Genomic DNA, 26,386 nt, shown 5'->3' on the forward strand with positions numbered 1-26,386 from the left:
GCACTCTCGATGAGGACGTGACTGATGACTTTAGAATTATCTCATCTCCCGAGATGGTGAAGTGCTCGAAACCCTTGTGAAATATTTATAAACTGTTTGCACAACAAAAGCATATCTCTGTGATCGGTACCATCCCTCGACGGAGCGGTTCGCTTTCACCCATTTGCCCACATAGAGTATCATAATTATTTACTTCGTCGTACGTACTAACCCCGTTCAAAAGCATTCTTATCGATCGTCGCTTAAGTCACTCATTCAATACGTACAGTTATCCATTGAAATGGTTCCGATCAGAGTTGAACCCTTTACAGTCTACCGTGACTGTGATAAGGAATTATACAGTGCGTATGGAATACGTCAATTACAAAAACGCCAATTGAATAGGGTTTGGGGCGGAAGGGCAGACATGATTCTCATTCATTCGCGTGGCCACCACGGGCGCGTGATAAATCATCTTATCGCCAATCAATTGTGATGAATTGAGTTATTTATTTGGATGCCGATAAGCTTGTTTTCGTATGTGATTGAATGGCTATGCAAGGAACGGATGAATTAATCGCTTAACCAGCTGTAAGACGATGAATTCTCGTTGATAGAGCGTTCGCTCTAATGATTTTTTTTTTGTTTTATTTAAGAAGTATCATTGAATAAGATATGGTACTATTAGCTATCCTATCTAATGTCACTAGCTGAAATTACGTTAAAACCGTAATCCTCCCATCCAAACCCTGATACACAGGCGAATGATCCCGTACGTAGGTCTCGAACGCATCAATATCGATTGGTCCAGTCACCTTACGCTGGCCGTATCGCTCGAACACGGTAAATCCATCGCCACCGCCGGCCAGAAACGAATTCGTTATAACGCGATACTTCCGGAACGGTTCCACCGGTTCGTACTTGGGCACGTCACAATCGTGACACAGTACATCCAGCGCCAACACACGCTCCCCGATCGGATTGGTAACGTTGAATAGTACGCGCATACCGGACACTTGCAGCATGTTTGCCCCATTGAAGCGATCCTCATCCCAGGACTTCTCCACACTGTACTCCATCAGCTCGATCAGATGATCACCGCGCATGTCGAAGCACACGAGCGCATTTTCAAACGGCAACACTTCAATCAAGTTTTTAAAGGCAAGATCTGCGAGAAGAGAAGATTTACCAAAATTGAAGAACGTTTCAATAGCGGATTCCCGCTTTAGACGATCCCTTCCCAACTTACCTCCGCGGAACAGGCCAACTCGAATGCCACCCACCGCCAGTACGGCAACTGCTGCGTAGGTCCATTGGCCCGGTTCGGCACGCGACACAAAAGCGGCCACCATCGAGTCTGCTATTAGACTGCCGAGGTTACACTCTCCGTACCCGCAGGTGGCCTTTTGCAGATCTACTCCTGTAGCGCCAATCTTACGATTGCCTACTTCGTCTACGGATTCTTTCCAAGGGAGCAGTGCCTGGGCTACGGTGGGATCCGGTACAATGTCGTTGCTGAGATAGATAGGATTTCCTTCCCAGCGTTGAATAACGCCTTGATCGTCAAAGTACAGAATGATGTCGCCTACGAGCTTCGTATAAGCGGATGCCTGCACGATCAACACCTGATGTCCGTTCGGTTGGTCCACGATTGTCGGATAGTCGGATACGGGTTCCATTGGAATGGTAGGATGATCGCCGGTGTACAGGAAGCTGTGCGAATGTCCTCCCACGATTATGTCCACCAGCGGTCCCGCATTGGCCGCTATTGCACGATCTACATCAATGCCACAGTGGGAGAGGACGATAATGATGTCACACCCAAGTGTGGTCAGATGTTCCGCTTCGGCTCGGACCGTTTCGACCTCATCCTCGAACATTAAATCACCCGTATTGGCGATGGTGTCGGTCGTGCTCAGTATCACACCGATCACACCAATCCGACGACCGGAGCGCTCCAAAACGAGACTCTTGTTGAAGCGGTTAAATTCCGGCACCTTGCTGTTGTCCACATTCACCAGCAGAACCGGCGATTCGATCGACTCCAGAAACGGTACCACTCCTTCCACACCATTGTCAAACTCATGGTTCCCTATGGTCTAAATGGGAAGATAAGAGCACTGTTCATAAGTGGGCGCCTCAAGTTCCACACGTCCCATCGAGCCCAAACCCACCATCGCGTCTGCCGGAAGCATGTTCAGAAACGCGCAAGTGGCATTCCATCGGTGAATGTTGTACCAGAGCGTACCCTGGAAGTTATCACCCGCATTCAGATAGATCGGGTTGGGCCGTTCGGCGAGGAGCTGCTTCACCACTGTCACCGTCCGTGCGTACCCACCGATACACTTCTCCCCATCGTTTCCATCACACGTGACACTGGCCTCATTAACCTCTTCGAACCGCGCATGGAAATCGTTAATGTGTACGATGGACAGTGGAAACAACTCCTGCCCTCTGCTTACGGACACCGCCAATGCTGCAAAAACAAACGAGCAAATGACCACGTAACGTGGGAACGAACACCGAACACAACTTCGCTTGAGGCCGTGCGCCATACCGAAGAAGGCGAGCGCGAGCTGTTGTGTGTGCGCACTGTGCAAAATCTACCGCAAAACTGGGAACTTCCCAAGCGAATGCGGTAAAGCTTCCGACACCGAATCGATTTCGTTCGGATGCCCTTCATCATGCCACCACCACGCATCGGGCAATGCTGGTAGGGGGTGTAACCGAGAGTAAGCCGTTTCTTTGCAGACTCGATCAATAACGGGGAGCGATAATGTATTGGGCACCCCCGGTAGGGGGCCTTCGAAATACCCCTTCAAAATTTCAGGTTTTACCGACCGTGTGTTGCGACTTATTTTGTACGTTTTGGAGTGGAAAGGGATGATGGGTGTAAAATTAGTTTTACGACATTAAAACTGTTTTCTCCAGGTGATTGCCACTGCGGAAGTGTCCAGGTTTTCTGCAGAGATCTCACACAGGAGCAAGAGCAGGAGAGGAGCTCCAGACATTAATTATGGCTTTGTGGACATCATCATCATTATCATCATCATAATCAGCTGGTTTGGCACGAGATAACGACGATTGTCTTCAATTGGTTAGGTGAAGGGTGTTAGCAGATAAGATACGGAGCCACTGAAGAGACAAAATGTCATGTGTATCATCTGGAGAGAATAGGTGTCTTCAAGATAATGGAGGATTATAAACTTCAATCATGAAAACAGACGGTGAGCGTGCAACACTCGGCACAGTCATCCTTCAATCACGAATGCAATTACAACTCAAACACGTGGTGGGTACGTTTCCGAAGTAATTTGGCATTTAAAGAACTCTTGTTTTATTCTTCTGTGGCCTTCATGGCTTCGAGAATGATTTTAGGTGAAGATTTGAATACGATCCTCCAGCACGGGTGCAACGGGTGATCGTGGTTTCACGTAATCTTCGAATGCCTGTACATCCTCCATCGGCGCGACGATCTTATTTGTTCCGTATCTCGGAAAGATCTCGAATCCATCACCTCCCTCGGCCAGATACGATACGGTGATCACGCGATAGGTCTTGAACAGTTCCACCGGAGCGTAGTTCGGTACGGCACAGTCCTGACATAGGGCTTCAACCGATAGCACCCGATGGCCGATCGGGTTGGTGACGTTGTACACGACACGCAAACCGGACACGTGCATCAGATTCTTCGCATTGAACCGATGCTCATCCCAGGACAGCTCGGCACCATGTTCCAGCAGTCCGACCAATTGATCACCGCGCAGATCGTAGCAGACCAGCTGGTTCTCGAACGGCAGCACTTCGATCAGATGCTTGAAGGAAATATCTGTGGAGGTTAACATAGAATGTAAAAAACCCGTTTCACTCAGGGCATTGGGTCGTGAAGATACACCTACCTCCGGGAACTAAACTTTGCCGGATACGTCCAACGGCAATCGCTGCGATCGACGCGTACGTCCAATGTCCCGGTTCCGCCATTGGTACAAACGCTTCTACCATCGAGTCGGCAATCAAATTGCCGAGAATACACTCGCCAAAGTTGCACGGTGGCTTGAGAAGATCGACCGCGGTCGAACCGATCGTACGCTCACCGACCGCATCAATCGCTACCTTCCACGGCGCGATCGCTTCCATTATCTCTGCATCGGGTACGATTTCGTTCGAAAGATAGATCGGGTTGCCCTCCCACTGCTGGATGATTCCCTGCTCATCGAAGTGCAGCACGATGTCACCCACCAACTTGGTGTAGGCCGACGCCTGTACGACCAGCACACGATGTCCATTGGGTTGCGTGATCACGGTGGGATACTCGGAAGCCGGTGTCATCGGAATGTTATCGTTCTGTCCCGTGTAGAGGAAGCTGTGCGAATGTCCACCAACAATAATGTCCACGTTCGGGCCTGCATTAGCCGCTATGATGTGATCCACGTCGAGCCCACAGTGCGATAGGACAATCACAATGTCTACACCGTCGGCCGCGAGCCGATCCGCCTCCTTCCGTACGGTTTCCGCTTCGTCTTCAAACACCAGCGCTCCGGTGTCAGCCATATTGTACGTGGTGCGGAGAATGACTCCGATCAGTCCAATTTTTCGTCCGGCACGCTCAAGCACCATCGAAGGGCGGAACTTGCTGAAGGAAGGTTCCTTGGAGTTGTCCACGTTTACCAGTAGAACGGGCGATTTAAGCGCTTCCAAGAATGGGACCACACCAGCAATTCCATCATCAAACTCATGATTTCCAACGGTCTGCAAGATAGTGAAGTGTTGTACATTGATGTCCAGCGAACGAATGTCTAACAGAGCAACTTACCACGGCATCTGCTGGAAACAAATTGAGGAAGAAAGCTGTGGCATTCCAGCGATGGATGTTGTACCACAGCGTACCCTGGAAGTTATCGCCGATGTTCAGGTAGACGGGATTCGTGCGGTCCTTCAGCAACTGTTTTACAACCGTCACCGTTCGTGCGTAGCCGCCCAGACACTGATCGGCGGCTTCCTCCCGTTTCGGATCACAGGTCACGCTGGCCGTATCGATTTCCTCCCAGTGTGCGTGAATATCGTTGATGTGAACGATTGAAAGTGGAAACAGGTCACCGTGGGTAGTGTTGGCTGAAGCCAGCAGTGGCACCAACGCCAACCCTAGAAGAAGCTTGAAGTGCAGCTTCACACCCATTTCTGTACGGTTCGACTGTCGGCGAAGAAGTGACTGGTGATGGTAACAATATGCCCTTCGGGTACCTGTTTCAGGGATGGTCACAATGCGGGTCGACAGGTATATTGAGATAGTGGCAAGGTGAATGTCAAAAGGGTAGTTATCTGGAAGGAATAATTTGCAATTGGATTTTTCTTCATCGACACATCTGTCTGATAACGTTTCGTTGATGATAATGCTGATGAAAGTGTTTGGTGGTTTGGAGAACATTGGATCCCCCATGTATGTTATCAGTCTAAGTCGATGGAATCCTGGAAGGTTCAATCATCTCCGCCAAGAAAATCCAATTAGAACTCAACCAATCGTTGGATAACATAATATTTTATTAATTGTCAGTCAGACACTACGGTACAGATCTGTAAAGAGTGAATTTTTCAGAACTATTTACAACCGCTCCCACCATCATCCAATCACCCTGCCTACAGCTCATCGGATTTTTTGTTTCGCTGACGACGCTTCCTGCGTGTCTTGCTCAGCACCTCGCACGCCTGCTGTATCTCCATGAAGCGTTCTTCCGCCGCACGGCGTTTGCTTTCATCCTTCACCTTGTCCGGGTGCGATTCCTTCGACAGGTTGCGGCACAGCGTGTTGATTTCGTTCTGCGAAGCGGTCGCACTGATCGCCAACACCTTGTACGCGTTCTGCTCACCGTCCGCATCCATCGAGTCGATGATTTGCTTCCAAACCTCCGCCCAACCGTGATGCTTTGCGAACTGCACCGTATCGTAGAGGGTTTGCTTCAGGTCCGTCCACCAGGGTGACTTGAGGAAATTGTACAGCGCTTCGTGTACCGGAACCTCATCGCCCTCGCTGTCGGTGATGGTGCCATTGAAGTAGACGAAGCAACCCCAGAGGGACAGGTAGATGACGGCGGCTGCAGTTAATGTGGCTAGTCGCCTGGAAAAGAATCGAGGAAAGTTGTTGAGCAAGGGATTTGTTTGAAATGGCTGCTGTAATGCTTCTCACCTAGCTAGACGTTTCCTCTTGGGCACTTCCAGGTTCCATTCCTTGGAGAAGTGATCGAACGCAAGCGCACTGCAGAATGCCATCGTCGTAAACCAGTATGCCTCATCCATCACAAAGTACCGGGACAGATACGAAGCGTACGATACCAGCAGACAGTGCCAGAAGACTCCCCTCTCTCGCCCCATATTACCCACCGTCCAGACACCTGTTGGTGGAAAAGCAACCGGTTTTAAATCGCGTCTCTGCAGAAGAATGCTGCCCCCCTTCCAAAACCTACCTAAAGCCACACCGAACGGAATGAGCCAGTGCAGGAAGCCCCAATCGATGCCGAAAAACACAGCCTGCGGTATCGCAATCATGATCATCTGACCCCACCAGTACCCGATCATGATCGCCAGCAGAAAGCGTCCGGTGGAAAACGGTGGCTTCCGGTTCGTACGCAGCTTCACATTGAACTCCTGCACAAACCGTGGATCATCGTTTGCATCCCGCACCATGGACGGGATCTGCAGCATCTCCGCCAGCCATCCGATGCCGAAATAGCCCAAGGTGCTCCACCAGATGAATGCTCGGCGATCTTGGCGTAGGTAGAAATGGTGCACACCGAACACACCGCCAAACAGCCACAGTACGTACGCGGTTAGGACGGATTTACGCTCCTGCTGATCGCCGTCTGGTAGCGGTGGTTGCCATTTCAGCGTTTTTTTGGATGAGGAGGACGATTGTTTCTCTTCCTTGCTGTTACGCCGTTGCCTGGGCTTGTTGGAGTCTTTCGCGTGTTTGGTGGTGTTGACCGTTTCGGCAGCCGCCACCGGACTGGGGGACAATTTTTCACCCATGTTGGGAGTTTGGTGAGGCTGAAAAGAGAAAATCGGATGAGATTAATTATTGGCGTGAAGGGAAAAATTCTTAGAAATCCCTTCATCTAGCGATTCAATTACCAAGCGATCGGGTCGATACATCACACACAGAGGGTTGTATTGGGAAAATATCTTAACTATTAAGCATGAGAGCTTCACAGCTGCATTATTGGACGTGCCGGGTATTGGAACTTTTGATTAAATTATTTTCGCTATAACTTTCAGGGGAAATTGGAAGAATTCCTGGGTACAGTTTTGGACAAACTTCACACTCCACTATGCACTGCACTATGTTCAGTCTTCAGACAACCCACTTTCATCATGCGAAACGTGCCTCGAGCTTCTATTGACTGCATCCGATCGTGTTGTAGTGAAGGTACACGTCAGTGTTCCAATGGTCAGCACAGCCGTTTGCGTATAATGCACGTGCGTAAACATCATCACAGCTGGGTTTGGTTTGCGGTACAGTTTGATAGCATAATTTTCTCTTTTTGCCTACGAAACACACGTCACGTCCAGGAATCGATAAGGGGCCACTCAGTTTCAATCATGTCCAGCCACATGTTGCGAGTCAAAAAATAAGTTCCAAAAGTGTAACATTGGCGTTCTTCACCTAGATTCTTAGCAGTTATTTTATTTCGGTATTTGAAATTGAGCACAACTCCAGCACTGTATCAATTCACAACTTTCACTGGAGAACGGACTCTATAACCGTTTTTTTTGTACGCGCGAAGTATGTCACCTCGGTTGTGGCACCGAAGAACAGAAGCAATAACAAGTTTTGTGGAGCTGAGAAGTTCCCTATGGCCGTTAGTTAAAGCGTTACAATATTAAAACAAAACATTGCACCACCTGCAATACTGTTTGGAAAATAAGTTTCAACGTATACATTGTACACACTAGAAACAAATGAAATCCATTACTTCCAAGGGCGAACCGTAACGAAAAATAATTTCTTTCGTGTGGTTTTTGTTGCCGTCTGCTGGGTTCACATCCGGCATGACCATATCTTGACTACACCCGAACGATCGACATGATGATGATGATGCTGATGACGACAGACGGGCCTGGATTCCCGTACCAACCACCAACAATAACACTCACTTGTACAGTCTTATTTCGTCTTATGCTTCACCCTATGTTCTTCTGCCCAGCATACCCGCGTTCAGGTATGTGCTTTGTGGGCAATCTGGCGGAAGAAAGTCCCGTTACGCGCGCCACTCGCTCACGCATTCGTTCGTGCAACAAAAGCACCACTCACTCACCGCAACATTGCCGAGGTTTGATGAAAGTGTAGATGTTGGTTTCGCGTACATTTATGCTTACCTTTGGGGTTTCTTTTTACTGCAAGGGGTTTAACTTAATACAAGCGTTCTAAAACACGAGCTACAAAACGTTCCACAACTGCATTTAACGATCGAATGCGATGCGCTTGCTGCGTCGGACAGATGATCTTCAGCCACTGAGATGAAAGTGCGTCCGTTCGCGATCGTTCGCGCGAGAGAGTCTTGACCTACGATGATGCGGTGTAATGTTGAGCCGCCGACTGCGAGAGCGTAAAGGTGACTGTAAACGAGTGTTGCTTCGAGCGCTAAAATATCCAAGAATGCATAGCTTTTGTGTTATGTATGTTTATGAACTTTTGCATATGATAAATATTTTATTACATGCGTTGAAAAATTTAAAAAATATACTTCAAATTAATTTGAAATTTGTAGATTATTGTTATGAAAGTATTTTTAAAAATAATATTAATTACACAATTAGGCACGATTTCTAAAAGAATTGCAACTACAGAGCTGACTTTGCAACTGCTGATTCTAAAAAAGTCAAGTTCTCCAAATTTTATTAAAAAATGTTAGCCGTTTGCGGTAGACTTAAGCACACTGCTGCATTCCGTTTTAGTTTACGCTACTCGCCACTAGATGGCAGTATCGAGCTCATGCCACGTGGTCATGAATTGAATTCCGTACACGTGCATGGAATCGAAAGACATTTTTATACATTTCTGCATGCTATTTAATCAATTTTCAATTTCGGATTTATTTAAAGTATGTTAATAACAAAAAAAAAAAAACACTTCTTCTCGATCGAAGCTTCAAACATATTCAAGAACGAATTGTTTATTTTTAAACCTGTTTTATTCTCATATTCGATTGGTATGGTTAAGAAAGGGAGATAATAATTGTTGACGTCGATAAGTGAGTTTTATATGACTACAAAATATAGTTCCTCAATAAATACAGCAACTTTGGTCGTCGAATTTCTTGCTTTTCTGCAGTACTTTTACCTATAATTTGGAATACTTGTGTCGCTTCTCTCCATTACGGGTTTAAATCTTTGCCCTTTTGTTGGAAGTTACTCCAACCGTTTTGTTTTGAGCCACTAAATTTAGCCTAACTCTGCTACACTTGTGCCATCGCAGACGCACGTGTACGTGGATGAGACGATGAAATAGTGATGGATAAATAGCACTTTAGATATCATCGGAATTCCTACAACTTTTGTTTCTTTTTTCCACATGTTTTTTTTCAGTATTGATTATCTCGCTCGCTTACAATGCTTGGTTACTACGGTTGTATTGCACTCCACGGTTCCGCGCAGTAAGATAACTAAAGGTGAGCAAGGAGGTGTGCCTAATCTATCTTTTGATTTGTGGAAAATGTGAGTGAAATCATCACCACCTTCTCACGGAATGGAATCATCCAGATTAGTATGTATCGGTATTTGTAATCTTTCTGCTCGTCCATCCAAACTGTCAGCGCGATGATATGTTGAACAGCATTATGTATACCATTCGAAAACATGCTTGTCCTTTGTCACCCCTTGCCCGGATAATGATGATTGCGAACGCATTAGCATTACAAAAGGTTCGTTCATTGTAAACGAACGGCTCATATGATGCGAGACTATCGATGGATTCCGTGTGTATTAAATCAGGAATATGCCGGAGTGATAAATGGTTCCTAGTATAAAGCGCATAAATAAAACGAAATGAAATAACTGCAAGGAATTAAATATAGGGAAATTAAACAAGTAAAGCTAACTGTGGATGCCCTCAAATGTTCCTTTTGCATCTCTTTTGGTTACGATTACAACACGATTGCACACTGTCGGCCATATACGGGCGAAACTAAAATAGCACCAATTGGATAAGATACAACTGCCAGGGCGAAAAATACCCGGCACGGAAATTGGTGGTCGATATTGATTCGGTTTCGCAGCTGCCTCCGGTGCGGATCCGATATAATTAGCGAAATCTGCACTCCGAACAACCGCAAATCGATTTGAGCGCAGTAAATTCAAATTAACGCACGCCGGTCTAATTGGTGCATGCAGATTTATTAATGCTTCCCTGACCGATCGATCGCCCGTAACGGGCGGATGTAATGGGGGAAAGGGTGGTTAAGCTCCTGGTATCCCGTTCAGGAGCTTCTTCGCGGAAATCGCGTGGAATGTTTGCAATTGGTTCCAAAATCACTGAATCACTTAATGAAATTCAGGGAACTTTTGGATAAAGGTTCACCTGCTTCCTGAAAAATTCTACGAAATTACTTCCAAATAGAATTACTATGTACTGCAATGGAGCAAATAAATATTAGAATAGAAACACATTAAATTATTATTAACGAGAATATCGTATTGAGCATAACGAGCTGGAGCTGAGGTTGCGCCAAAAAAAGTAGGAAGTTGACAGCGGACCCGTACACCGTATCATGAAGTTAGCACCCGTCGGGCGACCACCAAACTTCAACCAGACGAGTTGCGCTGACAAAACGTTGATGGGTTTGTGGTTAACCGCGAAAGCTGCACCGGACTTTCCGTACCAGGCGGCTACGAAAGTCATCCTCGTTCAGCTCATCCTCCAATAGCGCGAATCCTTTTAAACCTCAAACCAAACCCCAGGGTTTCTCGATTCGATTGTGGCTGAAAAGGGTTTGCATGTGTGGTCAGCTTTCAATCGAGTTCTCGGTGTGACGAGTACCATTTCTGGCACTGCTCCTGGTAGTACTGGTTTAGTGATAGCAAACCGACCAATTTCCTCTCAACGGGACGTTTAAAGTGATCCAACTAAATCGTACAAACTAACAGAGTTGTTGGAAATTGTCATCGTTCAAACAAAAAAAAAATAGTTACTTAAATACGGTTCGCTTCCGTCTGTCAACCCGACTCTAATCCCGCACACTATCCCACTGGCCCAACGGAAGGTATCTCGATATCGCTGATACTCTTGACCCGTCGATGTTGCGCATACTTTGGCAGTGTTGCATGGCCACTATCCATCGGCGGTGCACTGACGCGATTGTTGGCGATGGCACTGGCCCGTTCGAGCGACGGTCCCGGCGCTGGCATCGAATCGATCGAACGCAGCCCCACGGAGGCAGAGATACCAGGAATTGGGGGTGGTGCGGATGTTGGCGGTGGCAGATGATGGAAGAAGGCCGGATGGCTCTGGAGGGAACCGACCGTGGCGTAGATACCGCCCTCGCTACTGCTGAACGACGGTGTCGGTGAGGTCGAGCTGTAGACACTGTTCTTGTCGGAACCGGCACCACTGCCGCCACCGTTGCTGCCACGCGGCTTGTAGTTGGCGCTCATCCGGAACGCCTTAGTGAGCGAACCCTGCAATGTTGTAAGCGAATGATGGAATGAATGGAACTACTAATAGATTTAACAGGAGGTTTGTTTGGTAAACTCCTAAAGTTATGCTAACCGCTATTCAAAATATATTTACTATGCATGCTGCTATTTCTAAAGTTATTAAATCTTTAACACACGTATTCCTATTCAAACCTTAATTTAAATAACAATATAACCTTAAATAGAAAAAAATAGTCTATCAATTACAGGAATGATTTTATTCAAAACAGATCGTTGCATAACTGTCAAACAAACTGTGAACAAACTGCTTTTTCTGACTGCTGACTGCACCGTGCAATGAAAATGTGCATACAAATTCATCCAATTACTACATTCTGCGGCAAAACTTGTCTAACTTTTCACTTGGACCACAGTTCATTACAACAATTAAATTTACAAGTTCGCCTCAGTTCGACTAATGATTGCGGCAAGGCGGAAGCTTGATTTCTGTTCCGACCGTTCTTCCGGTTTGTCCTAGAACTCGGTCCAATTGAAACGTTCTTCGCCGAAAACTGGCTCAAAAGGGCCCCGATAAAAGTTCACCCTCAAGAATCTTTGTGTTCCGGAAGAAAAATAAAATGCAAATTGTTTGTCAGCAGGTCCAAAGATCCCCCCCCAAAACATCCGGATGCCCGAATTGTTGTGGGGAGAAGAGATAGTGTCCCACCCTCGAATGTTTTCGTTGTTGCATTTTACTGTACCTGTGATCCTTTCCAGGCGGCAAACTGTTGTGCAGTATTGTTTGGGTTCGAGTTCAAAACGACGAACGAACCGGTGTCGGTCCGCAGTTGGCCAGAGATAGGAAGAATAGGGTCGAATGCATGCACAGAAGACATTTCCGGGTTGTTAACGTACGGAGGAGGGGTTGAGCAACGTGAGGAGGGTGTATTACGGTGGGATAAAAGATATAAAATATTGAGTTTGAATGAGGTTTCTTTGATAGAGGTGCACAAACTAAAGTTTGGGTTGGCTAACAGCATGCAGCTTTCAGTGCCTAGAATAGTTCTATGAGGTATGGATAATATTTTCTGCCATCTACATTAAGTGCTTAACAAGAAGAATATTACAAATGCTGAAGCAGAAATATGCCGACGAAAAAAAAAACAATCTATTGTAGAACCAAATTGCCCTTCAGTTTACTGTCGGAAGGTGAAAATGTTTTCAATCAAACATTTGAAATAATTAACATAAAAAAATTGTTTGGTGAACATCTCACTTTCTTTTCTTTTCTTACCCCTTGTTTGTTCTTAGAATATGCTGCCGGAGGAAAGTCTGTTTACGCCTAAAAGTATGCAATATGTGTTGACAAATTGTGTTTGGTCTAGTAGCTGAATGAGCTGAGCGAAGCGCTCGCGCTCATCAAGGTGAACGGCGAGCGTGAGTTGGACCGTTCATCGCGACCAGCAACTGTAGCAACGATCCAAGGCCGACAAGATATGAGAAATAATAATTTAAATAAAACTTTTTGAGCAATATTACGATACAGTTTTAACGAACACAATGTTACAACAAGAGCCACCCTTATTGACTATTGTTGAATTGCCCATGAAATCCCAAAGAGTGATGTGTTCTAAAAAAGTTACATCATATTCCATTGTTAACAACCACTTTTTTGTACACTTTTGTCCATTATCTCCTTCATTATTGCATCAGCTGTAATGAGCACATCGTTCCAAAACGAACCTTGCTATTTTCACTGCTAAGACGCAACATAATGGGAAAATCACGTTCCTCAAGTGTTTACCGTTTGTATTTACGTTTTTTCTCTCCTCTCCCCGATGCAAAAGTGTCCTTGCTGCTCTTCACGTTGTTTTGTGTGTCTCTTTTTACACTCAACCATTCTTGTTAGCCCAGTTGAAAAATGGTTCATCCAATAAGTGGAACCATTGGAAGAAGGTTTACATTTGGGAGGGGAAACGGTTTCGTGTATAATGACGATAAAGAGCAACACACATATACCACGGCGTGAGGGAACATTTTAATGCCACGTGCTGCAACACGAAGCTCATTTGCACACGTTTTCAACCTGTGCCGAGGGGACGAATTTGAACAGCTTGTGGTATTTTCGTTTCGTACTTTACTGCGACAAGGGCACGGAGCTGTAGCTGAAGTGAGTGTTTTAATCGTACGCTGTGACCGGACCGGAAGCTGGATAGATAAGGATGGGCATAAAATAAAACGACCCGTTACCGTTGCGCTAGATGCATTAAATTTAATTCAGTAACACCTTTAAGTGTGTCACGGGATTGTTTCAACGCGAACGGCCAAGAGAAACCGGATCAAGATTGCATACAAACTGTGTATAGTTTCCGGTAAAAGCAAATCCCGTCACCACGAGTGCGTGTCTTCGTAGTGTACATAAGATAAACACTGCCTTTAATGTTCTGGTGCAGTATCCCGAACATCTCCTGACCGCAACGGAATCATCACCAGTCGAAACCGCAGCAGCTCACGAGTACGAGCTACTCAATCTAATGGCTTTATGGTGATCATGAAGAAACACTTCGCTTCATCGTAATGGGATGCAAATTATCTGTTCGTAGCGTGATAAAGAACAAACGACACGGGACTATTGTTGGCGTGCTGGGCGACGAACACGAACGGTGCCTCAACAGCGGATGGTGGCAAACAAAATGTCAAGGAAGGACACCCCGACACCGCTCCGGCTCGACTCATTATGCAAAATGGATTCGATTCCAGTTGATTGATTGGCTGCTTTTGATCTAATGAAGCTTCATGTTCGCATTGGAGCGCACACGAGGCGAGAATAAGAATCAAGTGTCGAAAATATTCCTTTAAAGGATAATACTAATGGTGTGGAAAATGCTTTATTTAGCGTTTTTTAAAAGCAACGAAATCAATGGAAGAATATTCCTGGAGTTTAACGATTTAAGTTCTTTATGTTTAAGCCTTCTAGACGATCAGCAAGCGGAATGGACTAGCTTCAATGCTTCTCTCCATGCAAGGTGAAGTGATTAACTGTCTGCTATTGCTCTGATATCACCCAGATGTCCCAGCTAATCTAATCCACCCTCTGGCCAAGGTTTCACTTGCAGTTCTTCAACCACAGCCCAGAACAAGTCAATTCTGACGGGCAATTCGTGGTATGCCTAAACCAATGCCATCTCGTAAGCATGGTCATGCCTAATGGATTCCCCCCTGCTCGTAATTGAACCGGCTGAGGCAATTCTATCGTTTGTACTATGTGCCATGGTCCACTTTTCCTGCCCAGGGCACTACAAAACCAAGCATCTATTGCATATTCAAGCAGTCACGGATGGTCTAAAAGCTGCAGCTCGGTGTCTTTCCTAAAAGGTGCAAGCGGACTGAATTTCAGGTTCACTGTACAGCACAAGCTGGAATGGATCTCAGATGTAGTTACCTTAGATTTAACCACACGAGAAGGTTTATCTGACATAGGTTTACGAGTACATTATTAGCCGATAGTGGTGACTTTAAAGAAACGTAATATTGAGCAAGGATGATCAAGGGTAGCTTACCGGTTTGTGCGAGAGTGCTTCTAATGGGGGATAATACTACCTTGAGCTTGTTTATACCTATCATTATTTGAATTGTTTTATATAAATATACAAACAATAAAAAAAAATTAACGGGATGTTAAAACATTGGAGATTTTAAATCATTGGATATTGTGGAAGCCATCAAATTGCATGAACTTTAATGAAATTAAAACGTTATTTAACGTTAACGTCTGTACGTGGTTTCAACAGAATTTTGAATCCATTCCGGACATGAAATGTTCTGTCACACGATACCGACTGTTCTATTTGACAGATCCTCTATAAAGACGTTTTGAATTCAAATATAAACTTCAGCAACCGCCATCCAAGCATGCTCTGTAAAGAAGCTAATAATAAACGAAGGTAGTTAAACCGTTTATTAGCAATAACAATGATTTCTTCCGCATTGGGCTTTACGCTTTACGGGAGGGCAATGTCCATTATGGAAAGCCCCATAATAATGATCCACTTTTTTTCTCTGTGAGGTCATACCCGTTAGCACCCATCGCTTTATGATCGTTCTAGCACCACATTAACGCCGGAATGCAATCAGCAAAAATGGAATCGATAATGGACGGTGGTTGGCGTTTTGCGGTAGACGCGTCCGTAAAAATGATGTTGTAAAAATCGTACATTTTTTATTGCTGCCAATTATAATGCTGTTTTTTTTTTTGCTACAATGTTCTTGGCGTTCGTTTCTTTGTCTGTTGCGGCAATTATGCTTTAAAACGCTTCGAAAGGTTAAAGCTCAATAAAAAAGCAAGCTTCTTTAATCTTAAGTAAATTTAAGTTAACACTGCAACAATATTATTAAATTGTAGGGCTTGTAATTCTCGTTGTGCATCTGTAGGAAAACATTCTTTAATTATTATTACGATGTCGTATACAACCAAAAACACACCACCATTAATGTTCATCGACATCACTCTAATAAATGTTTGCCCGATACCCCTAAAGAGGCACCCATTTGCTTCGTACACACATGCACTAACACAGCAAACTTGGCTGGTTGATTCCGGAGACCAATTAAACGATTCCAATGTCACTTTCAGTTAGAAGCGAGTAGGTGCATCGACAAAACCCATTCAATGCATAAATCATCGGGACACTGCTTGCGCTACACCGACGCATCCAGGGGGGTTTCCATCCCCTCGCCGGGATATAATATTATTAGGTTGCACTCTGGTGGAACCCGCCCGGGGTGTGTGCTGCTGCATACCGGCCAAGTCGTAAATTATGATACACTACTACTCGCCCATGATGGACCCGTAACCGGACGGAGCGGCTTCGTCTACCAACCCAACGGTGGTTGGTGTCGATCGATATAAGCTTTTGAATTTTGGCTGCACTTTCTGATGCTGTACGGTGGAATATATTAATATCGAAGCTAGAAAGCGCGCACCAGGAACACCACCGTGGATGAGCACAATTGGATGCCTAATTGGAAAAGTTTCCCGTTCGTGCTGATGCGTGGGTGGACGATGCAGACCTTCCACTCCAAACATATGAATTTTTAAAGTAGTAGTTCCAGCAGAGAAATTATCAACATTTTAATAAGCCACCGAGCGGTAAACTATTGAAAATTTTGAATGTCAAAACACCAAACCGTTATCGTTTTCCCGGTTCTATTCGCAAACACATGAACGTCAGCCGCCAGACACGATGACAATACATTTCCGAGATGAAAACGCGTTAGCAGCTCCTGTCAAACTCCGTACCGGAATTGAGACGCCATCGGGACATTGATTTGACACTGTTCCCATAGTGAAGCACCCAACAAAAGCACCCGCAGCGAAGGATATTCCATCCACCATGTTCATCGCCAAGAATTCAGTCGCAAATGGCGACCGCGGAAAAGACTGTCAACCATCGCTCAACCGCCAAGATGCCAATCCAGATGGCAGACGAGTGTGATGGGTGCGCTATCTTGTTCGATCAATCGATCGATTGTTGAAAATGGGCGGCGGTAGTCGTTAGGGTTCGGGTGGGTTAGCTTTTACTGAAAATTGCTTCCATTTTTGTGTGAGGTTCTGTTGTTTTTTTTTAGTTTGGAGGAGGATACACTCGCACATACTGTGCTGTAATCGAGCAAATGGGTTTACTCTCCAGTTGATCCGTCCGTTGGTTCCACGCACCACGGTGAAAGGGGAAGCTTCGCTCGAGCTTTTAGCCATCCACACTGGAACAAAGGTAGCATTCGGGCAAAGATTTACAACTGTGGACGTCACCTCGAACGTCCCAGTGTTAACTTTCATCCACGTGCCGCTGTTTGAAAGACTTGTGTTTGAGTTCATTGAAAGCTTTGCTTTATCAACTTTCATGCTCGCTCCATCCATCCAGCATCCGATTGCTCCACTCCATGGTCTGGCTACAGACTACAGGCCGTTTAAAGGCACGTGCGCTTTGAAGCACGCCAACAAATCTTTTGATGTGCGTTCTGTTACAAATAGATCGATAACGATGACAAATGTTGGGGGTGTGTGTGTGTGTTGTGAACTTACCGAGACTTTTGTTGGTAAAAGTTGGAGAATTTTGTTTCAACAAAACACACAATTTGCACAGAAAGGCTTCAAACAAAAACCATCGATTTCCGATGCATTTCGCCAGTGAGGACATCATTCCGGAGGACTTTTTTGTATGTCATGTCCCGCATCATGTGTAACGGACGGCCCCAAGCAACCATTTGGCAAAACGAAGGCACACAGCACAGTGGCACAGTATTTCCTGCCATCTTATCGTACGTGTGTCTGCATATGACACCAGAACTCACAATAGCATCGGCATTTCAGTTAACGTGAAAGCACAGCTGCGCACAGTACAAATGAAACTGCTCTGTATCGTTCCCCTATCTCCCGCTATTGGGGTGCAATGCTGAGTGCAATCGTCAGCTATCAGTCCTTCCTTGACGGCACCATTGGGAAAAGAAACGGTAGAAATGATTCCCGTTCGAACAGGCGCTGCCTGCCGCCTGCGCGTGCGATGCGAGTCACTCCCTGCTGATGAGCAACCGTTTCTCTGCGTCACAAGTGCAGGAAAAATGGGGAAAAAGTGCAATGCAATGGAAGGAATTACGAAGATTACGTGAAATGGTGTTCCGTATGGAGGTTGTTTGTTTTTTTTTTGTTCGGAGGTCGATACACACTACAACGGTTGTAGAACGCCCCGGTTTTCGGTCGGTGGCTTACCAAACGGGAGAGAAAAGCTTTCAAAAGCTTATGCTTATGAATTTTTAAACGAGTATGTGTGTTTGTGTGCGCCGTTGAGTTGCTGAATGTTTAATGAATAATATTCTTTTTATTGCCACAGGTTGCCAAACTGCAAGTTGTTTAAGTTTTATATAAAGAATTCATTAAGCTTGATTCTAATGTCATTAAGAATGATTCTAAAGATTTAAAAGTAAGATTTTTCATTACAATTAACAACAAAAGTTTATCAAAAGAAAAAAGTAAAGATACTTTGATAATATATAACTATAACTCATACTAAAGATTATCAATAGCCAAAATAAAACAGAAACTCTAGTACAGATTTTATGTTTCCAAAAGAGTGAATTTTAATTAAAATTATTCTTTTGAGTCAACACAGGTCAGTATGAAAGGTTGGCTAGGAAAACCCCATGTTTTATCATACCCTCCATTGCTATTTGGGAACATTTTTTTAAAAGCTCTCGACAAAAACTAAAACATCTACATACGCAATCGTTTTTAGCACACTGCATCCCCGGTGCAGCAGTGTATCATTTTTCACTGCTCCATTTCATCTAGAAAAAAGGACCTTCCAAAGTGCGCCCTCGATCGGTGCACTTTCGAGTTGTTTAGTTGGTGCTGCCCTTATTTTTTGTTGCTGTTTTGCAGGATTTTCATTCAGAATCACTTGCTTTTCACGGGTTTAATGTGAATTTACATACACCCCCGTGCACGATCACGCGGAGGGAGGAAAAACCTTTTTTTTCTGGGGCCGTCGGAAAATTATGTACGGATGAATGATTTGCCGTGCAGGTGCTGCAGGTGCGAGCAGAGACATTTCCCATCCGGGGAAAAAGGGACTGAACGGGGATACCAGGGCGGTCTCCATCCACCCTACCCGTGCCCGAGGTGAATATTTTAAGAAAAGGTGTAGCTCATCTAAAATTTACATAGCATGTCAAAACAAACAGCAAGTCACATAAATACAAATGCTGCAGAAATGTTATCTTTGGCCCGTTCCCCGTTCGCACGTACCGGAAGTGCCGGGGTGCACAGCGTTTCGGCATTTCGATATGGATGCTAGCAGGAGTGCGGGTAGGATGTAGTTGTTGATCCGGTTCGCGCCCCATGACTGCGGTGCCCACACGGCGGTGCGGAGAGAGATGGATGGACGGTTTTGGATGGCTTCGTTGCTCGACGTTTCCGACAGAATGGAAAAGAAGTGGAGAAAAAAACTAACACACACACAACATACACATACATACATGTGTGTGTGGCAAAAGGCAAACATTTCCAAACCGTATGCCTTCGTCAGGGGTCGCATATGGCGCGCAGAGGATATACATCCACGTGCTGTCGTGCCAATGACGGTAGATCAACGTCGAAAGCCACACCCGGGCATGGAGTGGTGTGTGCAAGGCACTTGACAGTGGAGAGGACGACTCGTAGAGGGAGGGGGTCGCTTTGCAAAAAAAAGGGAAGCAAAGGACAACGATACTTTATTCCGGAGCAGCTGTACCTGGCGTTTGTCCCGTGGCGCCATTTAAAGACACTAAGTAATAGTGGGGCGCTGTGTGTGTGCTGTACGGCGATGTAGTTTGATATGGCAGGGATAATGTGGCGTTATAGGAAGGAAGGTAACAAAAACGCCTGTGAAAACCTACACTCACACACACACCAATGCAGACTGTTTACACAAAAGTATCACAACATTGAACCTCACCGTTCACAGTGAAGTGAGAGGAAAGGTTTCGATTTGTTGCCAAAACTCATCTTGAAAGAGAATTATGAAATTCACAAAAGGTCCCGGACGGGACGAGATGTTTTACAGGATTGTGTGAGCGTGCTATTTGCATATCCCAACGTACGCTTATCAAAACAACAACATTCGCATGGCTCTGGAAGGAGTACGAGGTTGAGATTTGGGACACCAAATGTATTACGTTTGAGATAATATTTTCAAATATCCAGGCGAGCAGAGTATCTGTTTTTAGTACATCATTGCGACAATTGCTCGGATTTATGGGTGAGTTAATTATGATTTTAACTGCCTTAACTAGTAAATCGATATTTGTATTGAGTGAAATGGAGATGCAACAAGTCTTCTTTGGAAAATTCTAATTTATGGAACGGTTAATGGAAACTCAATATACTCACAAACAACGAGGTTACCGTAGAGCATTTAAAGAGTATTTTAGTAATAATGCTGCTACGCCATGTAATTCTCTTATCACAGCGTTTAGCAAATTGGGATACAAAATCGGTTTAATTGATACGTTTTTTTCGGGTTTTCTTTGCCCCAAGATTATGAGTTACTTGAGCGTTCAATCAATTTTTCAATTTCCATTGCTGTTTTACTACAAGCTTACCAAGTGGCTTTAATCACATCGGCTTATTTAAAGAATATAGATCTATAAGAATAGAAACATATAAAATTAACTTAAAACATAGAAAACAATTATCTATCGAGAAAAGTACCGAACAGTTTTATAACAGAGTTCAATATTATTATACCATATTTTACTGTACAAAGGATTGGGAAAATTAATTTAAAATAACAAATAGGAACAAATAACAAATAGGAACATATTTAGCCAATGAAAACAGAGAGGAGTATTCTCACACTATAAAAACCAACGCTTTAAGACCGGTGTAAACACTTCATGGGTTCATTCTATCTGTGGGTCATCATTCAACATGATTTAGTTGGACCTTTTTGAGCTGCAACTCCACACACACACTGAGTGAAGAATGATTTACGAACCCGTCAGCTGTTGCACGTGCACATGGAACACTATTGGATTCGTTCGTTATTGATCCGTTCAGGGTATACGCGTGTTTTCACTTAGCTTTGCAACGATTTCGGTTTTTTTTGTCCATACGTAACACTATTGGAACATCTACTGCATGACTCAAAACCGGACCCTGGACCAATTTGGTTCCTCTCCTTCCCAGAAATGTTCACTACCCGGAACACTTGTCGGGCTCCGGGACGGTTGGCTTTTCATCATCTTCGTCCTGTCCTAGCCGGGCGTAACCGTGGTTTGAGTGCAAGCGCACGTAGCGACTCTGAAAGCAAGTCATCAGCGGGTCAACAACGGTGGACATTATCGTGCTAGGGTTGCGAGATGATCTTCTGGGGTTTAGTTGGAATTATTTCGTCCCCGTTTTGGACGGGCCGGACGCACAGATTAACAAAAGCTTTTGTGGAGTTGACGAGCAGGAGGTGGACGAAATTTCCTCATTTTGGGATGGATTAACATGATGAATTAGACCGCGGGACAGAGAAAGCAGGGAGAGGAAGAAAAAGGGTTACATCCGACGTCACAAGACAGCCTATGCGTGTTGTGCTTTCTTTTGGTGGATTTTATCGTCGTATGCGATTAGCTCAGCAAAGGGATTGATGAGCGGTACGTTGTCCGTTCGGGTGTGTAAGACCCGTTCCCGTTCGGTAGAAACTTCTTCCTGGCGAGGGCTCGTTTGATTGCTGTAAGTTGAGCTTTCCGCACAACCCTAACCCGCATAACAAGCGCCGTGGAAAAGTTTTATCCATCCAGCATCAACACACGACACGTGACACGTAACTTTGATTCGTCCGCAACGGGGAGTGTGAACGGTCGGGTGTTATATAAAATTGGCTGACACATGGTTTGACATTCTTTCAGCCTGCCCGGGACGCGAGCTGTGCGATGTGTTGAAAGTGTTGGAATTCAATTTCTCCTACATCAATCGAATGTGTTCGTGTGTACGGCGGTGTCTTCCCATCCAGGAAGCATTCCTCGCACGAGTGCAACGTTATGCTTGAGCGTGCATGAAGAGTTTTCCCGTACCCCCTTCGGTTGGGTGAAGCAAAAAAGGCTCTGAACGTGTACAAGAACAGAGGAAAAATCAGCACACAAACGCACCCAGCACCAGTCACTCCGTGGTGTAATGCTTCGCCATATGAAAAGCACCGGGCACCGAGCTTTCATGAATACCGATTTATGATGCAAAGTTAAGCGGCTTTTCCTGCTGGCGATGCTGGCGGTGAACCATCGTCACGATGGAAGTCGATGGAATATGTGAAACGATTATCGAAACCGGATGGCGTAAAGCGTATTTGATAATCTCTATGACGGGATTATTTGACACAGTTTTGCAATAAATTTAATAAGGATTCGTTTGATGGTGAAAGAAGGAACATTTGCGTCCGTAAGGAAACACCTCAAGGGGCATAAAAAATGGCGCAAGAGTGACATTAAAGACTTTAAATTATGAAAACGTAAGAAACGTAATGCATTATAACTGTAAGTGTATTTAAAATTGTGTAAATAAAGGAGAGTGCTAGATAATTTATATTAAAAACGGTCACTTAAAGCTGCAACTCAAACAGCGATCAGACCCCAGTTGATGCGCCTGCATGGTATGCAATTGTTTGTTAAGCAACGAACTCCACGCTAGTAAACGATGGCAGTGTAGTTTTAAAAGGTGCAGGGCCACGAGAGTTGACAAAATGCTGACAAATTTGTCAAGTGACAAAATCAGCTTGTCAACTGCGAAAAACCACTATACCGTTGCCGCGCATACAATTGTTTCCGATTTCCGAAGATTTCCAATACCAGGAGAGCATGTTTTTCAAGAGGTGACACCTAGTACCAACCGAGCAAGATGGCGCGCAACTTCATATGCAATGTTATAGTGGCAACGGTATAATGGTTTTTCGCAGTTGACCTGCTGATTTTTGACAAATTTGTCAGCATTTTGTCAACTCTCGTGGCTCTGCACCTAAAGCTTTCATAGAAATCCCTGTTGTGTTTGCAGCTTAAATGCAGCTTCCTTTAGCTCCTAATTGGACACTTGTTTGTAAGGGTTATTACAACTTGTTAAGTTCGGGATTATAAAAATGTAATTACTTTACATACGTAAGCTGACGTTATGTGGAAAATTGTACAGCGCTTATATGACAGGGAGCAATTTGGTTCATAATATTTAGATAAATGTTCTACGGATTGAATAAAAATGCCACACAACTGTGGCTAATTGCAAATACATGCATAACGTTAATCGAAAATGAGTGGCTGAGGAATTAGGCTTAGGGTAGAAAATGGGGATTAAAATAAGCTGGGTATACTCACGCGCAAGCTACCGGTATTACGGCGATCGCAGCCCGTCGCGGACATCATACCAATCCCGCTTGTGATGGGTATTACCGTTCCGCCTCCCGTCCGTATTCCTTGGCCCATGGTCGTTCTGGGGTGATGTTTGCATGTGTTTTATTTTGCGCCGTGCATTGGCATCCATTTCATTTGTCCCACCGTGGCCATTTACCGTGCGATCCGCGCGGTTGTGCATAGTTAGTGTGTAGCGTGTTTTGTGGTGTCGGTGTTGGTTGATACAGGATTGGTTGTTGATAGTGGCGGAGATGGTTGTTGATCGGTTGCAGATACACCAGGTGTCGGTATCGGGTGAGTGGTTCGTTTGTGTTGTTCCGTTGTTATCGTGTTGTTTTCGTGTGTTTTTGCATCGTGTGTGTTCGCAATGTAGGTGAAACGAGGTTCAATTAAGGGTAAGTTTTCGTTTGTGACCGTGATTCGTTTACGTGTGGTCCGTTGCATATCCCATTTTTTTTTGTTTATGTGCACACATTGCGCAGAAATGTTCGAAGCGATCGGTTCGACATTACCAGAAACATACGAGTGACACGATAAAACACGACAAAAAAGATGGCGAACCGCATGGGAAGAGTGTTCGTGTGCGTGAGAGAGAGAGAGAAAGAGAGCAAAACGAGAGCACGGGAAAAAGAGAGAAAGAGAAAAAGAGAGAAAGAAGAAAAAAGAGAAAGTGGTAAAAGAAAAGAAAGAAGCAGTTATGGAAAGAAACCATTACACATCAATCAAAACATATCGCAAAACTGTTCAAAAAACGGGGGTAAAATGAATGAGAGAGCAGCAAATATCATTGGATGTAATGGGAATAAGTCCATTGGGATTTTTTTTTCGTTAAGTGAGGGAAAGTATACAAACTGGACAAACTATGTTCGCATAGAAAGGGGGATAACATTCCAAAATACAAAATCGGCACAACATTTAGGAGATATGAAAGCAATAAATTTAATAACTAAATCTAGTTCTAATGAGTAGTAACGGAGAGAAGACAATGGTGAGGGTTGCAATTGCCATTAGTTGGGTTAGAGAACAATGGGCATACAAATATTTCCTTCATTTGTGTCAGCGGGGATGAGGTTTAGAGTAGGAAAGCCTGAAAGTATGAAATCAAATTTTTTTTGGGAGCACTGCCAAAGACCTGCTGGGTGTTATGCAAACCCTGTTCGTGGTAGTTATGCCGGTAGTAACCCTGTTCTCGCAGAGTGATTTGTGGTGTAAACAATTGGCAATGCTACCATGATATTGAACAATAATAATGTCGCCACTATGGCGCTGTAACAGTCAATAAATTGCATACCTATCCAGGCGCAAATGATCAAGACAATGTTGGAGCTAATATAATAGTACCTTATTTAACGTATTTTTACAGGCTACATTTTTTTGTGGTTAGAAAAAAAAACTTGTTCACAAAATTGCATACTCAATCTGGGAACATTACTATGTCCCTATTTTCAGAAAAAATCGCCCGGTAGCATAACAACATCGAGCATGAATTCGTGCGCAGTGGAGTATTAATAAACATAGTTGAAAAGAGTTGTCCAAGCAAAAACACAAAAGGACGAAATGCTGGAAAACGAAGAAACAGGAATGTGTATATTTACATTCCCGAGTAGGAACTGCGGAAGAGGTTTGCAGTGAAAAGCGAATATGGATGCGATGGCAGCTTTGCTTTGGTAGAAGAATGCAATGAAGTAAAGCAGACCACTCGTGGACAACATATATGCAAGTGCAATATATTCGATCGTACGTGAAAAACGTATGCGAAGAGTCTGATGTTTCCAAGCGGCCAACAGTATTGAGCTACTTCACTGGTCGTATTTAATCCCCGGAAGAATAAAAGTGAATGAAACGAGCACCATTACGAGCTACTGGTAGCCGAAGGACATGCATTAGCTGAATGACATTTGATAGAGATGGCAAATTGTGACTTCAGAGCTCTTAATCCCACCCAGCTTAATCCCATCTTAGTGCTGGAGAGTTTGGAGAAACACGGGAAGCGATTGTTAAATGCAATTTTCTTCTTGATACTGAATGTGTTAGTTTGGTAAATTAACTTTCGCTTCGGTAAACCTAATGGTGTTTAACTTTGTCAAACATTTTACTCTTCAATGTTGCAGCATTTTGCATTTCGTTTGATCTAAATATATTATTATATCGGACTTCAAACGTAACCATACTGATGGTAAATTGCCACCAACAAATAATTGCATGAGCGTTTGAAAAGAGTTAACCCGTTTGAAAAGGTACTTCGCTATGGTCGATGTGCGTATGCTGCGTATACGTATGCGTATGCGATGTGCATATGCTAGAATTAATGTGCTCTCAAATCCGAGCAAAACTGGACTCGAAATGATCCAGTTATACGCGCTCATATTTGCACTACATGCTGACCCGGGAACTGCATATTACATATGCTTTCCCCTTTACGAACCGCCCTTAATTTCGCTTTGATCCAAATCAAACGAACCAACCGGTTTTAAATGAAGGTTTGTATTGTAAATATGTGCGGTAAGCTTATTGCATTGGTGCACAAAATATCCCACCAAGTCCCTGATCATGTTCGGTCACGTGCGGTGACGATTGACGATTGGGGTAAAGGTGCTCAAAGGTTTCGATGCCGTGGTACCTGCCAATAAACAACCTCTCGATCGAACTGGCTGGCGAACCATACGAGCTGGGTGTGCGGGTCATCGGAACGATGCACTTAAAGCTTTTAATAGCGACAAAAATAGAAGGTTCGCTGAGTAAACACTTGCTCCGAACAGAAAACATAAAGTAGCATTCATTCTCCGTTCTACGTTGCTTAAATACCTTCGTTTGGTGCCTATCATCTATTTGGTCCATTATTAGATTAGGAAAATGGTAGGACTAAAAG

General features: G+C 44.4%; 4 protein-coding genes across 5 annotated transcripts in view; all 4 read right to left on the bottom strand.

Annotated features, from left to right (window-relative positions):
• Positions 1-679: 679 nt before the first annotated feature.
• Positions 680-2,534, bottom strand: LOC128303063 (apyrase-like). Its single transcript, XM_053039917.1, has 3 exons — positions 2,154-2,534; positions 1,229-2,078; positions 680-1,147 (listed from the first exon to the last, which is right to left on the bottom strand). Exons 1-3 carry the CDS (start codon positions 2,532-2,534, stop codon positions 696-698), a joined length of 1,683 nt encoding a protein of 560 aa, XP_052895877.1. The 3' UTR covers positions 680-695.
• Positions 2,535-3,353: 819 nt separating this feature from the next.
• LOC128304658 (apyrase-like) lies at positions 3,354-5,155 on the bottom strand. Its single transcript, XM_053041867.1, has 3 exons — positions 4,793-5,155; positions 3,879-4,728; positions 3,354-3,808 (listed from the first exon to the last, which is right to left on the bottom strand). The coding sequence occupies exons 1-3, from the start codon at positions 5,153-5,155 to the stop codon at positions 3,354-3,356; spliced, it is 1,668 nt and encodes a 555-aa protein (XP_052897827.1).
• A 380-nt stretch (positions 5,156-5,535) lies between these two features.
• LOC128304318 (dnaJ homolog subfamily C member 22) lies at positions 5,536-7,122 on the bottom strand. Of its 2 annotated transcripts, none has more exons than XM_053041493.1 (4): positions 7,102-7,122; positions 6,438-7,017; positions 6,161-6,365; positions 5,536-6,091 (listed from the first exon to the last, which is right to left on the bottom strand). In XM_053041493.1, the coding sequence occupies exons 1-4, from the start codon at positions 7,120-7,122 to the stop codon at positions 5,614-5,616; spliced, it is 1,284 nt and encodes a 427-aa protein (XP_052897453.1). In that variant the 3' UTR covers positions 5,536-5,613. The 2 variants fall into 2 exon arrangements, with proteins under 2 accessions (XP_052897453.1, XP_052897454.1); XM_053041494.1 differs by having other exon boundaries at positions 6,438-7,011; positions 7,099-7,122.
• A 3,418-nt stretch (positions 7,123-10,540) lies between these two features.
• The window catches only part of LOC128300212 (kazrin), a 40,335-nt gene continuing 24,489 nt past the window's right edge, over positions 10,541-26,386 (bottom strand). The window contains exons 12-14 of the mRNA XM_053036196.1: positions 23,482-23,596; positions 12,363-12,386; positions 10,541-11,643 (exon numbers count right to left, since the gene is read on the bottom strand). Coding sequence (XP_052892156.1) covers positions 11,206-11,643; positions 12,363-12,386; positions 23,482-23,596 — 577 coding nt within the window. The 3' untranslated portion in view covers positions 10,541-11,205. The remainder of the gene's footprint in view (positions 11,644-12,362; positions 12,387-23,481; positions 23,597-26,386) is intronic.

This window comes from Anopheles moucheti, chromosome 3, assembly GCF_943734755.1.
Source record: "Anopheles moucheti chromosome 3, idAnoMoucSN_F20_07, whole genome shotgun sequence".
NCBI classification, from domain to species: Eukaryota; Metazoa; Arthropoda; class Insecta; order Diptera; family Culicidae; genus Anopheles; species Anopheles moucheti.

Bases quoted from the DNA above. Each gene is read 5' to 3' on its own strand.
- LOC128303063 (XM_053039917.1), bottom strand. From the start codon at position 2,534: ATGGCGCACGGCCTCAAGCGAAGTTGTGTTCGGTGTTCGTTCCCACGT. The intron at 2,079-2,153 runs GTGGGTTTGGGC...CTTCCCATTTAG, and splicing joins TGCTTCCGGCAGACGCGATG to ACCATAGGGAACCATGAGTT. The intron at 1,148-1,228 runs GTAAGTTGGGAA...CTCTTCTCGCAG, and splicing joins AGTTGGCCTGTTCCGCGGAG to ATCTTGCCTTTAAAAACTTG.
- LOC128304658 (XM_053041867.1), bottom strand. From the start codon at position 5,155: ATGGGTGTGAAGCTGCACTTCAAGCTTCTTCTAGGGTTGGCGTTGGTG. The intron at 4,729-4,792 runs GTAAGTTGCTCT...ACTATCTTGCAG, and splicing joins TGTTTCCAGCAGATGCCGTG to ACCGTTGGAAATCATGAGTT. The intron at 3,809-3,878 runs GTAGGTGTATCT...TAACCTCCACAG, and splicing joins GCAAAGTTTAGTTCCCGGAG to ATATTTCCTTCAAGCATCTG.
- LOC128304318 (XM_053041493.1), bottom strand. From the start codon at position 7,122: ATGTATCGACCCGATCGCTTG. The intron at 6,366-6,437 runs GTAGGTTTTGGA...TTCCACCAACAG, and splicing joins TCCGTTCGGTGTGGCTTTAG to GTGTCTGGACGGTGGGTAAT. The intron at 6,092-6,160 runs GTGAGAAGCATT...ATTCTTTTCCAG, and splicing joins AAGAGGAAACGTCTAGCTAG to GCGACTAGCCACATTAACTG.